This window comes from Octodon degus, unplaced genomic scaffold (assembly GCF_000260255.1).
Source record: "Octodon degus isolate 3935 unplaced genomic scaffold, OctDeg1.0 scaffold00011, whole genome shotgun sequence".
Taxonomy (NCBI): domain Eukaryota; kingdom Metazoa; phylum Chordata; class Mammalia; order Rodentia; family Octodontidae; genus Octodon; species Octodon degus.
In genome coordinates this window covers 611,641-628,975 of record NW_004524587.1, presented here as the reverse complement: position 1 = coordinate 628,975, position 17,335 = coordinate 611,641, and the positions used below count along the sequence as shown (strand labels likewise).

At 49.9% G+C, this 17,335-nt stretch overlaps 1 protein-coding gene across 1 annotated transcript in view; it reads right to left on the bottom strand.

The window, feature by feature from the left end:
* Positions 1-9,076: 9,076 nt before the first annotated feature.
* Positions 9,077-17,335, bottom strand: part of Pkd1l2 (polycystin 1 like 2) — a 91,921-nt gene continuing 83,662 nt past the window's right edge. Inside the window, exons 41-44 of the mRNA XM_004625982.2 lie at positions 12,688-12,898; positions 11,475-11,576; positions 10,734-10,865; positions 9,077-9,341 (exon numbers count right to left, since the gene is read on the bottom strand). Coding sequence (XP_004626039.1) covers positions 9,180-9,341; positions 10,734-10,865; positions 11,475-11,576; positions 12,688-12,898 — 607 coding nt within the window. The 3' untranslated portion in view covers positions 9,077-9,179. The remainder of the gene's footprint in view (positions 9,342-10,733; positions 10,866-11,474; positions 11,577-12,687; positions 12,899-17,335) is intronic.

The following is a 17,335-nucleotide window of genomic DNA, read 5'->3' as shown; positions in this document are numbered from 1 at the left end:
CCAAACAGGACAGGTGGCACCAAGAATCGAGCAGAGTGCCGGCCAGGGATTGCCCTAGGATCAGGATCAGGAGCTTCACGGTGGCTACTGCAGGGACGTCCACGAGGCAGAAGGTGCAGAGGTAGTGTGGACAATTTCTTGCTTAGTCGCCTGCTGGTGACCAAGACCTTTCGAGCAATCCAGAAAGGAATGAAATTCTGGGAAAGACCTCGCCTTCTGCACGAATCTGTGCCACAGAGAGTCGGTAGAGTGAAAACCAACCTCAGCCCCTTGGCCTGTGAGCTCCGGACATCGGCACCCGTGTACAGAGGCCTGCAGGGCGGTCAGTGAGTTAGCACCATGGCTGGAGTCCTTGCTGTGACCTTGCCTCTGTGCAAACATTGTCCTTCTAATCCTCTCGCCGCCCCTTTCTGGCAGCTGCTACTCGGGATTCCATGACTGGATTGCCCAGGATTGCAGTGGGGAGGCATTTTCAGGCATAAGTGGCTTGTAGGTGGCAGGAGGACTCGCTGTCCTGCCTGTCCGGGCTTGGGATGCTGACAGGGCCATACTACAGAGCTTGGTTGCGTCAGTGTTCTGCTTGTGTTACTACTGCTTTGTCATAAGCCAGTGCCGTGCAGTGCACCCGGTGCCCTGAATACCTCCCCCTGGTTTCACTAGGTAATTTGGAGGGAAGAATAAAATCACACATCAGTGTGTGTATGCTATCACAGGCTGCTCCACAGAACAGTAAGTATAACGGGTTCTTTTGTTTTTGTTTTTGGGGGGTTTTTTGGGTTGTTTTTTTTTTTTCCAGAGAGGGTTTTTGTTTTTTGAGACAGGGTCTTATGTAGCTCAAATTGGCCTTGAACTCACTATGTAGCCTAGGCTGCCCTCAAACTCTAGCAATTCTGCCTCAACCTCCTGAGTGCTGGGATTAAAGGTGTGTGACACCAGCCTGGCAATTTTTTTTTTTTTTTTTTAATTTTATGTACTTGGTACAGGGTCTCACTATGCAGCTCAGACTCTTTGTGATCCTCCTGTTTCAGGCTCCCCAGCAGTGGGATTAGAGGCATGCACCAACACGCCTGGTCTTGGTGGCCAGCTCGGCGTGCCTGGAGCCAGGCTGACACCACATGTGGTGCTGGGGGGTCAAACCCAGGTCCTTGCACCTGCTTAGGCAGGCGCTTAGACTGCTGAGCTCTCTCCTTGGCCCTTGTTTGTTTAGAGATCGGTTCTTACTATATAATTGAAGCTGACCTTGAACTCACTATGTGACTTTTTTTGGTAATAAACATTGAGTATAGTAGAGCCTTTCTTTTTCTTTGTCAGCCTGGCAATCTTTGTAACATCCATCCGTGGTTTAATAGTTTAAAGGTCATGCCTCTGTACACTTGGTACAGGCACAGGGGAATTGCAGAGGGTCATTTCCTTTGGCATGTCTAGCAGAGCAGGGCACACTCATCTCTTCGAGCTGATAGACATCTTTCCCTCTCACTGTAACAGAAGAATACTACGCTGCATAAAGAAAGACAAATGAGTTATTTGTATAAGGGATGCACCCCGAGACTGTAATGTTAAGTGAAATAACCAGACCCACAAGCTTAAGTATCACATGGTTTCTCTTCTGTGAGAAACTCAAAGTTCAAATAAAGAGCATAATAAAAGATAGCTAATAATAAGTGGAAGGAGGGGGTAAGGAGACAAGAAAAAGGAATGAAGAGGGCTGGTGAGATGGCTCAGTGGTCTAAAGCACCTACTTGGAACAAGCTTGGCAAAGCACAGGGACCACGGTTCGATCCCAGCACCACATGCCAGCCAGCCCTGCCCCCTGGTGGGCTGAGCTGGCCACACACACACACACACACACACACACACACACGCGCACACACACAAATTTAAAAAAAAGGAATGAAGGTGTACATAGCCTGGCGTGGTGGCACAGGCGGTAATCCCAGCATTTGGGAGGCTGAGGCGGGAGGATCACTGTGAGTTCAAGGTCAGCCTGAGCTACAAAGTGAGTTGAAGGCCAGCCTGAGCTGCGTAATGAAACCTTGTCTCAAACAAAAAAAAAGATGGAAGTGGAGAGTGAAAAGAAAGGGAAGGGAGACATGAATAACTAACAACTTCTCCAGATACTAGAACTTGCCCTATTTGAAACAGATGTGCGTGCTTGAGTGCGTGCGTGCGTGCGTGTGTGTGTGTGTGTGTGTGTGTTTCTGTGCCAGCCTGTGCGGCAGTGTGTGGACATGGCTGTGGGTTGCTCGGTGGGCATCTCTGTACACATAGCCCGTGTTCAGACCTGCAGCAATAAAGAACGGATAGTGGGGCCTCGGAGGAGAGGTGTGCCAAGGTTTTGTTTCTACCGCAGGTCACGTGGCTCTCTAGCGAATCCTGGGCCTGAGCGTCTATGGATTGCTGTTGTTTGACACAGGGTCTCACTCTATCCTAGGCTGGCCTTTATGTCGCCAAATAGCCCCAAGTGGGCTCAATCTTTTCTTTTCTTTTCTTTTCTTTTCTTTTCTTTTCTTTTCTTTCTCTCTTTCTTTCTTTCTTTCTTTCTTTCGACAGGTACTCACTTTGTTGCTTAGGCTTCCTTGCAATTTGTAATCCTCCTGCCTCAGCCTCTGGAGTAGCTGAGATTACAGGTGTGCGCCACGATACCTAGCATAAACGTGCATTTTTGTATGTCTTTTTCTTAACAAGGAGGCCTCTCCCAGAATGTCTCAGAAGCCTTCATTTGGTTTTCCTGTCACTTACTATGACCATATCTGGTTTGTTGGTTTGTTTTTTTTGTTTTTTGTTTTTTTTTGTAATGGGAATCGAACTCAGGATCTTGAGCTTGTGCTGCTGGGCTACATCCCTGGCGCAGTCACTCACCATTAGGAAACTGGCTTACAGTTTTAGAGACCAATCAGGATTTAGCAAGAGGTGGCTGCAGGAGCCTTTCGGGGTGAGGTGGGTGGCTGCCTGAACCAAGGCTGGCTGCTGTGAGCAGAGAGGAAGCCCACAGTGGGTGTGTGAGGTAGAGGAGCACAGGGCTGAGCTGGCGGGGTGCTGGAAGCTCAGTCCCTGAGGGAATGGGGAAGAGATGTACTCAACCACACCCACGGCCAGAAGGAAGCCCTCAGCCCAGGCTTGGTGGTGCCTGCCTGCAATGCCAGCACTTGGGAGGCTGGAGCAGGATGATCTTGGCAAGTTTGAGGCCATCCTGGGCTACAAAGTGAGCTTAAAGCCCGCCTGAACTGGGTAGCGAGGCTGTGTCTCTGTCTCAAAAAGGAAAAAAAAAAGAAAGCCCTTGACTCCCAACTTCTGTTCTCAGAACTTACAGCGTGGCTGTTTTGTCTGACCCTATATTAGTGGTACAGGGGAAATAATGTAACTCTACTTGTCCTATTGTCAGGTACACTGAATTAATTTCCCCCAAATTGAAGAGTAAATTTTAATGAACAAGGGAGGTAAAGAGTCGGACAAATTTATTAGAGCGACAGCTCCTGAGAGACAGGAGGGGAACTGAAAGTGAGTTGCTTCAGACTGCGCTTTTCACAGAGTTTTGTAGAGCTCGAACAGGAGCTGGGTACAGTGTGGGTTAAAATTACAGCCAACCAAGAGCAGGGGTGGGGGTTCAATGCCCAGCACCACATGCTGCAACGGCCCTGCCCCGGGGCACACTGAGCCAGCCACCGAGACTTAGGTGTGGTGGCGCACACCTGCAGTCCCAGCGCTGGGGAGGCTGCAAACGGGAGGGTCACTACCAGTCTGAGCTGCATAGTGAGACCCTGTACCAAATACATAAAATAAATAAATAACACTGCAGCCAACCAATAGGATTATAAGAATAGCCACTTACGTAACATTGATCCAGTGAGGAAGCAGGTCTCTTAGCAAGTGTATTGTTATGGGTCACTCAGAATAGGAACCAAATCAGCCAGATTGGAATTTGGAAAGGCGTTTATTACTGAGCTCAGGGCCCCCAGTCTGCTCTCACGCAGGACCGAGAGGCAGCTAGCCCAGGAAACAGCGGGCTTTTAGAACATGAAACCACATTCTGTTTGGTAAACAAATTCATTGACACAAAACAATGCTTTCAGGGTCATTGTGCCCACTACCCAAACTAAATTTCCTGGGGCTTTGTTTTAGTTTTTGGTTATCTTGCACCTGAGTAAGTACCTGCAGGCAACCTTGCATAGCCCAAGGTTACAAGAAGTTAAATCCCATTTAGTTTCCTTTTGAAGTTATCTCTGTAATCTAACTTGGTTTACAGGGATTGGTTAGGTAGGAATTTTATCTAGCAAACAGCAAGCAACAGCCACTATTTACCAAACAACTTAGAACAGTGGTGAGTATACATTTATAACAGAAAGCACAAGATTTACATTTATAATCTAAAACGTGAGTTGACCCATTACAGTATATGGAAAGAAATGGGCCTTTTTAGGAAGGGATGTCTATCTAGACTTTGTTGGAACAGGTGATAGCGTTCTAGTGTAATTTTCTGTACCTCTTTTTTTTTTTTTTTTTTTTTTATTCCTTTGTAGATAGGGTCTCACTGTGCAGTTCAGGCTGGACTGGAGCTCCCTGTGTAGCTCAGGTTGGCCTTGAACTGCAGTGATCCTCCTGCCCTAGCCTCAGAGATACACCCCCACGCTCTGTAGTAATCTTCAATTTTTGCTTATTCCAACATGAGGTATGTAGGCCTGGTCATTCCGTCTTTATCCTGAGGGTTGGCCATTGACAGAGGCACCTCCAGCCTCAGTTGAAAAGTGTTCATGGCTTTTGCACTGACTCCCTCGAGGGTCTGTCTATAATGTTTCTACCTAATTTAGCTGCCTCTAATGTTAGGTATAAATCCACGCAATCAACCAGACCAGGCATTCTGAGTTGAGAAGATTTATTGGGGACAGCAAGCGGGCTGGGTGTCCAGTGGACTAAGACAGCAGGGAACAAGGCAAGGCAGGGGGGTTTTAAGGAGTGGGGAGGGTGTTTGGGAGCTGGAACAGCTGAGGGAGAGCTAATCTTGGCAGGGCTCCCTGGTCTGTGGGGGACCTTTGATGTTAACAAAGGTTTCTATGGTTGCTTGCCCAGGTCAAAGTCAGGCTGATTTGGTCTGGGGTTTGGGGTTTGGCTCTGCTTAGGGCCAAGGGGGAGAGAGTTTGGGGCCTGTTGCCTAGGAAACTTTGAATCCTGACCTATCATATCATAGGAGCTTAGTTTAGCTATATAAGTCTGAAGTTAGAAAAAACTAAAATAGGATCAAGTGGAAGAGTTTAGCAAGTAGCCATGAAGTTTAGAAATGCAAAAAAAACAAAAAACAAAAACAACACCCCCCGGTGTGGTGGCACTTGCATAGAACTCCAGCACTTGGGGAGTAGGAGGCAATAGGATGTATGAGTTTGGGGCCAGCATGGGCTGTATGGTAAGACCCTGTCTCTAAATAAATAAGTGGATAAAAGAAAGAAAGGAAAAAGAATATAGCCCACACATGTTAAAAGTTTAGAACTAATTCAAGCAGCTAAACCAAGCTTGGAGCTGCAAAGGGAAACAAGGGGGAAAAAAAGATAAAATTTTGAGATAAGAATGAAAAGACACGGACTGTCTCCCTCAGGGAGACTTATCCAGAATATGCTAAGTTAGACTTTAACAGAGGCTCCCTGTTTCCCACCTGGAGAGAACAGTTGCGAGATAATCAGTGCTCTGTTTCAACTCCGTAAATACCAGCGCCTTGCCATAGTAGAGACAGCTGAGTTAGGTGGACATAGCGTAGGCAGTCGGCCAGGGCTGGCCCCAGCAGCTCAGTGCAGAAGACAGCTGTGGCTGGAGTCCACTTGCTGAGTCACCCACATTCTTCCCCGAGGGATGAACAGCAGTGACTGATATTCTAACTACACATCCATCACCCCTGAGGCCATGGAACCTAAGGTGGGCAAACCTCCCTAGCCCACCCCTCCCTACGAGAAGTCCTTGTCCATCCCATGTGCACCTGGTGACTTGCTCCCCCATTTGACCCCCATTTCACCGGTATACCCACACCCACCCTGTGATTTTCCATTGGATATATATGCGGATTGAACTCGGGACCTTGCTGTTGCCAGGCAGATGCTTATGAGCTATCACTGAACTATCTCCTGGCCCTCCATTGGATCTATACTAACCAAAGGATTTATTATAGTTCTGTTCCACTTAACCCACCTCACCTGGTGGCTTTGCTTAATACACACCATTGAAAAGCAGGTGTGATGAACAACCCACTTTCTGGGCCCCTTTTCTGTCCTCTTAGAAGCTTTCTTTCTCTCAATAAATTCTTCCTGGGGCAGGCCAGATAGCTCAGCGGATTAAAGCACCTGCTTAGGCAGAGGCAGGGACCCAGGTTCCCTCCCTGGCGTGCTGTGCTGGCCCTGCCTGCCCCTGGGGCACAGTGAATCAGGGATTGAGACTGGGCGTGGTGGTGCATACCTGTAATCCCAGCACTTGGGAGACTGAAGACAGGAGGATCACTGGGAGTCCAAGCTGTGTAATGAGACCCTGTACTAAATACATATAAATAAATAAATTCTTCCTCCTCTTAATTCCTGTCTTAATTCCTGTTCTTAGAATTTATTCTTTGATTTTAGAGAACGTTTAGACATCCAGCGGGTCTGCAGACATAGTTCCCTTGTGTCACTCATGCTTTGCTTATGCATATAAGATCAGGGTAGAGAGCCTTAGTGGAAATTCTTTTTTTCCCTTTTTGGTGGGTATCCACTAAAAGCCTCTCTCTCTCTTTCTCTCTCTCTCTCTCTCTCTCTCTCTCTCTCTCTCCCTCTCCTTTGAGGGTCTCACTGTATAGTTCAAGCTGCCCCTGAATTCACTGTGTCACCCAAGCTGGCCTCGAATTAATAGCAATCCTCCCTCCTCAGCCTCCCAGTGCTGGGATTGCAGGCATGTGCCACCACCCTGGTGACCTCATCATTATTATCCTTATTTCTTTTTCTTTGTGTTTTTTTTTGTTTGTTTGTTTGTTTGTTTTTTGAGACAGGGTATCAATGTACAGCAGAAGCCAGCTTCAGACTCTTTTCAAACCCTAACCCTCCTGCATCAGCCTCCTGAGTGCTGGGATTATAGGCTATTGTAGGCAGATGAACTGATGGAAATGTAGGCAGTCAGACAGGGCTAGGCCCTGGAAGGAGACAGTATGGAAGACAAGATGCTTTGTAACTGTAGGAGAGCCAGGTACTGTGGGCCAGACCTCAAGGCAAGAGTAAACAAGTGCTTAGCTCCCTAAGATAAGCATCTGAGACTGATAACCACCTTGAAGAAGCCTTGAAGCTCTAACGCAGACCCTGTAGGACAGGCCCCTGTAGGACAGGCCCTTGTCGCATATGCATGCCTGCTTGCTGCGTGACTGGCTTCCGCACTTGGTCTTTTGGATTTAATCAATTTTACCTGAGCAATTATGCTTTCAATCTTATTGGTTGACTGTATATATTTATTCCGTCTCATGTGTGAGTTTCCATGTTTTCTACCTTAGACCCGCCTCACGTCACGATTTGGCTCTATAAAAATCCCTAGAAAGGACAGATTCAGGCTGGGGAGATGGCTCAGTAGAATAAGCACTTCCCTGGCAAGCGCAAGGGTCTGAGTTCAATCCCCGATTCCGCAAAAAAAAAAAAAAAAAAAAAAAAGAAAGAAAGGACAAATTTCTGGGCAACCCGCTCGGGTCCCCCTTCCGTCCTCTCAGACAGAAGCTTTCTTTCCCCCAGTAAATATATTCTGCTCTTAGCCTCTGTTGTTCCCAAAATTAATTCTTCAGGTTTAGAGAACACGAACTCATCCCAGGTATCTTTAGGTTGGGAGTTTCATTCCCCTGTATCACCACCACAACTGGGATCGTAGGCCACACACCACTATTGTGCGTACGTACTACCTCCACACCACCCAAGAAGGTCACCACGCTTCTAGCTTTTCTATCTCCGGCTTGCAAAACCTAAGCCCAAGGCCAGCTCTGGGCTGACGCTCTGGGGGTGATCCCCAGCGGGCTGCTAGAATAATAAAGTTGGTTGCCTTCCCACTCCTTGGTGCTGGTTTTCCATTCTGCTCAGTACCGCGTTCCAGAACAAACCCACCCTACCCAGAGAATAGGTTTGCTAGCTCCCACTGTGGAAAGAAAAACTTCCAGGATGAGTAGGAGGTCTAGGAAGAGTGTATTAGGCAAAACTTGAAGTACACACCAGAGAGCAGAGTGTGGGTGACCAGAGAAGTGACACTACAGTCTGGAGTTGGGAGTATTGCTGTTTGGGGCAGTGACAATCTGGAATTTGTCAGTCTCTGGTCTTGGTCTCGGTTTGGGGTGGGCAGGAGGGGTGCACCACAGAAAGATAGTGGTCCATTCCTGGGGAAGGCTTACTGCGCAGGCGAGAAGTGGCTATTCCCAGGAGGAGGAGGAGGACCCTGTGCAAGGAGAAGGGGAATGGTCAGGGGCAGCTGCAGGAGGAAGGGAATCAGTTCCTCCTGGGGCGGGTTGTATGCCAGGAGGATGGAAAGAAAAGAATTGTTTAGGAAGCTGGGCTTGTGTGCTGAAGCTGCAGTTTTGATTTGTAAAATTTGTGATTTTCTTGCCTCTTCTTCACCTATTTTATCAACAAATCAAAACGGAGACATGAACTTTCTGGGTTTTAGGCTGGTCTCAAACTTGTGGGCGACACTTTTGCCTCAGCCTCTCAAGGGCCAGGATCACAGGCGCATGCCCCAGGCCTGGTGGCTGACGGCCTAAGCCACCCAGTTTGCAATACTTTGTCCCAGTAGCCAAGGACTCTGAATGATACCATTTGCTTTTCTTGGAGAAGCCCTGAACTAGAATCATCCAAAAGCAACCCCTGCCCAGCCAGAGATGATGTAATGAGAGGCTTCTTTTCCATATGATTTCGTTTATTTGTAGGAGGAAACATGCGTGAACAAGCAGGCTCTGAAGCAGGGCTAATTTTAGGATGCACAAGTTCTCATTTTCCTACTTGTAGGGTTTATTTATTTATTTATTTATGGTGGAACCAGGGATTGAACTCAGGCCCTTGAGCTTGCCAGGGAAGCGCTTACTCTACTGAGCCGTCTCCCCAGCCCCACTTGTAGGGTTTAGTAATTATCTCTGGACACCAACCCTGATGCCCAGAGGGGCTCCCACCCCACTGGGAAGTGCAGGCCAGACCCGGTCCCAGTGAGCAAGCCACTTAAACCCCGGGCAAAGCTTGTGCTGGCTGAGGGCACGGAGCTGTGGACGGCACCGCAGGCTGCTCCCGGCCGCTCTGAGGCTGCTCTCTTTTGCACCGGATGCCCAGGAAACTGAGGATTTTCATCAGGAGCAAATCCACGATTTCTGCTTCCTCCGACAGCTGCAGGACAGAAAAGACCACAGTGGTGCCTGGAACTGTCTTCCAGGGCCCTTTCTTTCTGAGGAGGGCCATGGATGTGCTCCTACTTGGGTCAGGTCAGGTCAACATTTAGGTCACTCTGGGGGCTGGGATGACCTTCCAGGGTTCCTGGGGGTACAGCCTCCCTCTTTCTCTCAACCAAGCATGCCCGAGTTTGCTGGGCAACATTTACAATCTCAGCATGAGTCAGGCACACCTGGCTCAGTGTTCTGGAAGGCCGAGGCAGGAGGGTCACAAGTAGTGTGAGACCAGCTTGGGGAATTTAACAAGAGCCTGTCTCAAAGTAAGAAATCAAAAAGGATATTGGGATGTCGCCCAGTATCAAGGCTCTGTGTTCAGCCCCAATACCAAAAAAAAAAAAAAAAAGTTCTGGAATTATGAATTAGACAATAGCAATAGTTACATAACTCTGAATATAAAAAATTATATATCTCAAGATAGTGCATTTCATAATGGAAATTAGATTCTCATTTTAAAAAAATGTATCAGCATGAGTTTAGTCTTCCGAGCTTTACACCAGAAGCACTCTGCTCTGGGAAGTAGCTCCAGTTGAAGGTGTTTTAACTGCACCCCAACCTTTAGATGGGTACAGCCTGACTGCCTCGTGTCTGACCTAGCGGGGCTCCTGCTTCACTGCCAAGTGAAACCACGCGTCCTAACCAGGGGCCTAGCATAGCACTGCAGGGCGAGAGCACCGCGGCTCCATGTGGGGTCCTTTGGTCTCCCACCCCAGAGCCTCAGAGCTCCTGAGACCCCGGGATCCCTGGAGCACCATCAGTGCCTGCCCTCTGCTCTTGTGCAGTGAGCCTTCTGGGTTAACGCTAACTGGCTCGGGGCGGGCCCCTGCACAGCGCCAGGTTAGGGCCTGCACCGGGGAGACCTGGTGAAAGAGGGCTGGAAGGTTCAGCCCAATGTGCTGGGCTCTGCTGGGAGGTGGAGGTGGGGGGTGCCGGGGACAACTGGGCATTGTGTTGTGTTTGTGGGACACGACAGAACCCAGGGCCTTGTGCATTGTAGGCAAGAGCTCTATCCTGAGCTACATCTTCTGCCTTATTTATCATTTACTTTGAGCAGAGTCTCAATAAGTTGCACACACTGGCTGTGAACTCAGTTGGGGTCCTTCTGCCTCGGCCTCCCAGCACACTGAGTTTACAGTTCCGCCCCGTCACACCCCTCACCTGCGGTGACCCGGGGAAAATAACATTTTCCTGGGCCTCGGTCTCCCCTGTTGTGAAACTGAGCCTTGAGTTACTGTGGCCTGTCAAGTCCCCCAAGCCTTGTCTCACACTTCCCAGCCCATCTTTTTGACATCCAAGATCCGTGGCGAGTGAAGACCAGGCCAAAGGAACTCACCTGATCACATTTTTGCTCCTCGCTGAAAGCCACCAGGATGACGGAGACAAACAGATTCAGCACCACAAACGTCATAAAAATGACACACGATCCAATTAGAAGGGAGCCAAGCACTGGGCTGGAGTCCAGGACCTGACAGGAAGAAACCAATATCACTCCTGGGGTCCTTATAATGGGTGGAGCTGGGAGCCAGGAGGTCCCCTCTGCCTGGGGAGAAGGTGTACACCCCTGCCCACTGCTGCCTCCTCCACAAACAGCGCGTGTCCAGCTGGGGGTGGGAAGGTCCCCATCCAGGATCAGCCACAGAGCTCCCCCCAGCCACCAGCCCCTGGAGCCCTTCTGTGAGCAGGGGGCCCAGGACGGGCTGCCTAGAGATAGGGTTTCTTATTTCATTTGTCCAAAGCTGCCTTGTGTTTTCCAAGCCATGAGCCCAGAGGATGACAAGGCACTGTTTGGGCAGCAAGTAATCTTCCTAATTTTTGTTTTTGTATTTATTTGGGCTGTGTGTGTGTGTTGAGACAGGGCCTCACTGTGCAGTTCAAACTGGCCTTGAACCCACTCTGTAACCCAGACTAGTCTCAAACCCATGGTGCTCCTCCTGCCTCAGCCTAGTCTCAAACCCACAGTGCTCCTCCTGCCTCAGTCTCGCGAGTGCTGGGATTACATGCATGTGCCACCACACCCAGTGATTTTTCAGTTCCCGCAAGGACTTGGCGTCAGCTGCAGCCATTTCCCCCTTACCTCCTCATAGTTGAAGATTCCTAGCTGAAGGCTGATCATCGTTTCCACTGCATCGAAGAGGGTTTTGTAGGAACGGAGTTTCCAGCCAAATAATAAGTTTGACTGCCACAGAAAGAGTTCTCGTAAACAGGGAGAGCAAGCCTGAGGCCCCACCCAAATCCTGCTGCCTGACCTGGTGGCCCGTGCCTACCCTGCCTTGGCCTGGCCCCGAAGATGCACATATGCTCCTCCTGGAGGGCCTGTGCATGCAGACGATGTGTGTGCCTGCGTGTGGGGTGCGTGAGCTCAGTGCTGCATGCATGTGCTCCATGTGTGCCTTGTACAACTCGAGTCACCTAGGTGACCCCATCCAGGCTCCTGTGCCCTGTATCCGGCTCTGCTCCCAAAACCTGCCTTCTAGGTGCACAGCCTCGGGTGCTCCACAGCGCCCTGGCTTCTGAAGGTAGGGAAGGAAACTGGAGAGGGTGGGGTTGGGGTGGGGCCCAGCCAGAGGATGCCGGGCGCCCCTTGGGTGGGGGATGGGCGGTGCACGGGGGGGGCGGGGCGAGGCTGAAAGATCTAAGCCAAGTGGGGCCAGAGTCAGAGGGACACCCCAGACTTCCAGGGCTGGTGTATGCACTTGGGTGGAGGTATCGATGTGGAGGGGTCAAGAGAGGGTCCTTGTTTTTCTCTCCACTAGATAGTAAGGACGAGTAGAATGCCTAATGTTTCATTCTCAAAAGAGAGTGAGCATCATCACGCCATCAGTGTTCAGCACCCTAGCTGCTGCCTAGGGTGCTGGGTGCTGTTGGGGTCTGAGGACATTCCCCCTACTTCCGGTCTCTTCCCTACCTCCGGGGCGTGGCACAGGAGTGCCCCAGCTCACCACCAGCACAGTGGGAGTTGCTGCGCGTGTCTCACAAGTAGCCTTGAGTCTACTGCGCGGTAGGAGGAACAGCACCGAAAGCAGGTGTGCACAGGGCCCCTGAGCAGGCGGCTGGGCCCTCTCGGTACCACAGCAGGAGCCTCCTCCCTCCTGCTCCACCGAGCCCTCCTCCTCTTGCCATCTGAGGAGGCCAGTTCATGAGCTCCCCTAACAAGGGCCTCAGACCCGGCAGATCTCCACTTTCCGAAGCTCCCAGAGCCTCCCCAGGCCTGACTGTCCACTGCACACCACCAAGTATCCTTGGCTTCCACGGAGAGCAGCCCTGGAATTCCCGCAGGGGCCACTTACTGCAATGGAATAAGCCAGGAGCAAGATAAGGATGACGGCCAGGAAGCCTGAAATGTCGCCCCAGGCGCGGCGCAGGGCTGAGGTGATCATGTTCATTTTGGGGTTCAACCTGAGCAGATGCCACAGCTTCACTGTGGAGAGGAGGACCAGGAAGGCAATGACGTAGCCAAGGGCAGCGTCGGCGGCTGCTGTCTCACTGAAACTGATCCCGCTGTGGGACAAAGGGAAGGGGGGGTTAGAGACCAGGAGCCGTGCAGGCTCTCTGGATGCAGGGTTGGATATCTCACCATCTTGGGGTACAGGATGAGACGATCATGACTCGGAGGCCGCTGACTCCAGAAAGAAGTCTGGGAAATAAAGTGGTCCTACTTGGGTGGTGGTGAGGAGGATGATTGATGGCGGTGGTGGTGGTAGGGGTGGTGATGATGGCAGTGGTGGTGGTGGTGGCGGCGATAGTGAGGGTGGTGGTGGTGGTGGTGGTGGTGGTGGCGGCAATGGTGGTAATGGTGAGGATGGTGGTGGTGGTGATAGTGGTGAGGATGGTGATGTGGTAGTGATGGTGGGAATGGTAGGGATGGTGATGATGGCAGTGGTGGTGGTGGTGGCGGCAATGGTGAGAATGGTGGTGGTGGTGGTGGTGGTGGTGGTGGTAATGGTGAGGATGGTGGTGGTGGTGAGGATGGTGATGGTGGTAGTGATGGTGGTAATGGTAGGGATGGTGATGATGGCAGTGGTGGTGGTGGTGGTGGCAATGGTGAGGATGGTGGTGGTGGTGGTGGTGGTGGTGGTGATAGTGGTGAGGATGGTGATGGTGGTAGTGATGGTGGTGGTGGTGGTGGTGGTGGCGGCGGTGATGGTGGTAATGGTGAGGATGGTGATGGTGGTGGTGGTGGTGGTGGTGGTGATAGTGGTGAGGATGGTGATGGTGGTAGTGATGGTGGTAGTGGTGGTGGTGGTGGCGGCGGTGATGGTGGTGATGGTGGTGAGGATGGTGATGGTGATTTGATGGTGGTGACAGTGATGGTGGTGGTGATGATAGTGATACTGGTGGTGGTGGTGTTGCTGCTGGTGGTAGTGACAGTGACAGGAATGAGAATACTAGCACGTGGGTTGATGGTGGTGGTGATGAGCGTGAGGGTGAGGGTGAGAGACAAGGCTGGGGGACAGTGCTGGTTGGCATGGTGATAGGGAAACTGAGGATGGTGGCATGGTGAAGATGACAGAATAGTCATGAGGACTCAGCGCTAGCTAGTGGTCCTTAATCAGTGGCTGAGGAGCTCTGGAAGAATGGCAAAGGAAAATCCTTTCAGGCTTGGCAAATGGAGGGAAAGACTTCCGTGTGCTTCCTCTCTCTGCTCCAGGGTCACCTAACCCCCTAGGCCCACACACAGGTCTGAGTGTGTGTCATGGCAGCCCTTATGTTAGAAGGGAGGATGGAAGCATTGCCCATCTGTTGTGCTGTGTGAGAAACTCACTTGTTTGGTTGTTGATTGTTGTTGTTTTTGAGACAGAGTCTGGTTCTGCAGTTCAGACTGGCCTTGAGCTCACTTTGTAGCCCAGACTGGTCTCAAACTTGCAATGATGCCCCTGCCTCAGCCTCCCAAGTGCTGGGATGACGGGTGTGTGCTGCCACACCTGGCTATGAGTTTCTGAAGTAAGCACAAAACTTTGGTTAGTTGATTAATCAAGTTCAGTTGAAGTTAAATTTGAAACTCTACTCGAGTTTGCAGTGGGTGTATCTGGTGGTGGAGTCCTTGCCTACCATGAGCAGTGTCCTTCGTTTAAAGGTTCCATTGCAAGAACCACAAGAAAGGATCGATGGAAAGAAGCAAGGAAGAAAAAAAGCAAGCAAGGAAGGAAGGAAAAAAAAAAAAGAAGAATTCAAACTATTCTCAGGTTTTTGTTAAAGCTGGTAAGATTTCTTTTGTTATTCAGTGTAAAAACGTTAGCCATAGGGCTGGGGAGATAGCTCAGTAGACTAAGCACTTGCCCGGCAAGCGCAAGGGCCTGAGTTCAATCTCCGGTTCCGCAAAAAAACAAAACAAAACAAAACAACAACAAAAAAAACCCCAAAACAAAAAACGTTAGCCATTAAAGGCAGACACCTTTAGGAAGAGCTACATTTATGGGGGAGAAATCTATTGCCTCTTTAAAAGATGGTTGATGTTGGGCTGGGGAGATAGCTCAGTGGTCTAAGCACCTGCCTGACAAACACAAGAACTCTGGTTCAATCCCTGCTACCATATGCTGTGCCAGCCACTGAGACCACGTGTGGTGGCACATGCCTGTAATCCCAGAGCTGGTGAGGCTGAAACAGGAGGATCACTAGGAGTCTGAGCTGTGTAGTAAGACCCTGTACCAGGTATGTAATTTTTAAAAAATCTTTTATTTATGTATTTGGTACAGGGTCTCACTCTGCAGCTTAGACTCAGTGATCCTCCCTCCTGTCTCAGCCTCCCTAGCACTGGGATTATAGGTATGTGCTACCACTGCCCGGTCTTGGTGGCCTGCTCGGCGCACCTGGGACATGGCCAGCCTGGCATGTGGTACCAGGTATCGAACCCCAATCCTTGTGCTTGCCCAGCAGGCACTTAGACCACTGAGCTATCTCCCCAGCCCAAATAAAAGCTTTTAAAAGATTGTTGATGCTACTCCAATATCCTTCTTCCTATTTGTTTCAGAAAAACCTCTGGAAAAACTTAGGAGGATCCAGGGGCCGGGGAGATGGCTCAGTAGAATAAGCACAAGGATCTGAGTTCAATATCCAGTTCCGCAAAAAAAGAAAAAAAAAAAAAAAACAAACTGGTTGCCCTATGCAACCTAGAATAAAACAGGCTCATTGTAATACTAAACTTAGCATGCTCAGAAACGTGTCCACCAGCCTTTGTTCCTGAACATGTCATCTGTGAAATTAAACAGAGCATGTGCAGAAATGTACCCGTGTCCGACATGCTTTCCTGCATGAATGTGGACACATTGCCTGCTAAAATGCCCGCCTTCCTTTGATACAGGGGAATGAAACTCCCAGACTGAAAGATACCTGGGACGAGTTGACGTTCTCTAAAACCGTGAGTTTTAGGAACAACAGAGGTTAAGAGCGTAACATATTTACTAGGGGAAGGAAAGCTTCTGTCCTAGAGGGGGACAGAAGGGGGACGAGAGTGGGTTGTGCCTGAAGCTGTCTCTTCCAGGGTTCTTTAGAGAACAAAACCATGTGGTGAGTAGGGTCTAAGGTGGAAAACATGGGAACTCGCTGAGGTGGACCAAAACCGTGGTCAGTCAATAAGGTTACAAGCACCATTGCTTGGGTAAAAATTGAATCCAAGACTAAATGCGAAGCAAGTCACGTAGCAAGTGGGCATGAATACAGAACAGGTCTTTTCCTGTTGAGGGATGGGTTGGTGACTCCGGCTCTTTCAAAGTGATTTTTTTGTTTGTACTGGGGGTTGAACTTGAGACCTTGTGCTTGCCAGGCAGGTGCTTATGTGGCTGAGCCATCTCCCCTGCCCATCTTTCTTTTTTTTTTTTTTTGGTGGAACCAGGAATTGAACTCGGGCCCTTGTGCTTACCAGGCAAGTGCTTATTCTACTGAGCCATCTCCCGGGCCCCTCATCTTTCGAGGTGATTGATAACTATCCAGAATATCCATCACTAATGCCCATCCCTAGGCAGGTATGTGGCTGCATTTGTTCACTCTTTTGTCTTGAGGTCTGGCGCACAGTGGGAGGGCCTGTCTCTCCCAAAGTTGCAAAGTCACCTTGTTTCCTGCTGTCTCCTTGAGGGCCTGGCCCTGTCTGCCTATAGCGCTTCTACCTAATTTAGCTGCCTGCAACACTTTGCTCGGGAGAGCATTGTTTTCCAGATAGCCCCAGTGCTGTCCTTACCCACAGCACACAATAAATCTTTTTCTGTATACTCTTATTGCTGGTGATGCATTCATCAGGATATGAACTCATTCCGTTTTGTTATGAAATGAGAACTTTATGGTGTAAACTTGGGTCATGACCCATGTAAAAAAAAAAAAATAAAAAGAACCCGTCTGTGTGGATACCAAGAATCAAACATGGCCGGGCATGGTAGCACACGCCTGTAATCCCAGCATCAGGAAGCTGAAGCAGGAGGATTGCTGTGCGTTCCAGGCCAGTCTGGACTACTTAGTGAGACCCTGTCTGAGAGAAGACAATAAAGGCAAGAAGAGATAAAGAGAACCAGACATTTTCTGACCATAAAGCACGGCTGGAGCAAAGATTCAGAGGCTGGGCCTGCGAATGCCTAATGGGTGACTAAGCACAGGATAAGCCTGGCCCCTGTTCAGCTCTGCATGTCGGTGTGTGCATCACTTAAGGAATATCCATGCTACGGGTTTCTTTCATTTTTCTTTTTTAAAACATATTTGGTACAGGGTCTCACTATATAGCTTGAACTCTCAGTGATCCTCCTGTCTCAGCCTCCCCAGTGTTGGGATTACAGGCATGCTCCACTCTGGCCGGTCTCAGTGACCAGCTCGGTGCGCCTGAGGGCAGGGTCAGCATGGCATGCGGTGCCTGGGATAGAACCCTGAACCTGCGCTTGCCTGCGCAGGTGATTAGTGTGCTAAGCTATCTCACCAGCGCTTGGTTTTGTTTTTTGCTTTTCTGAGCCATGATCT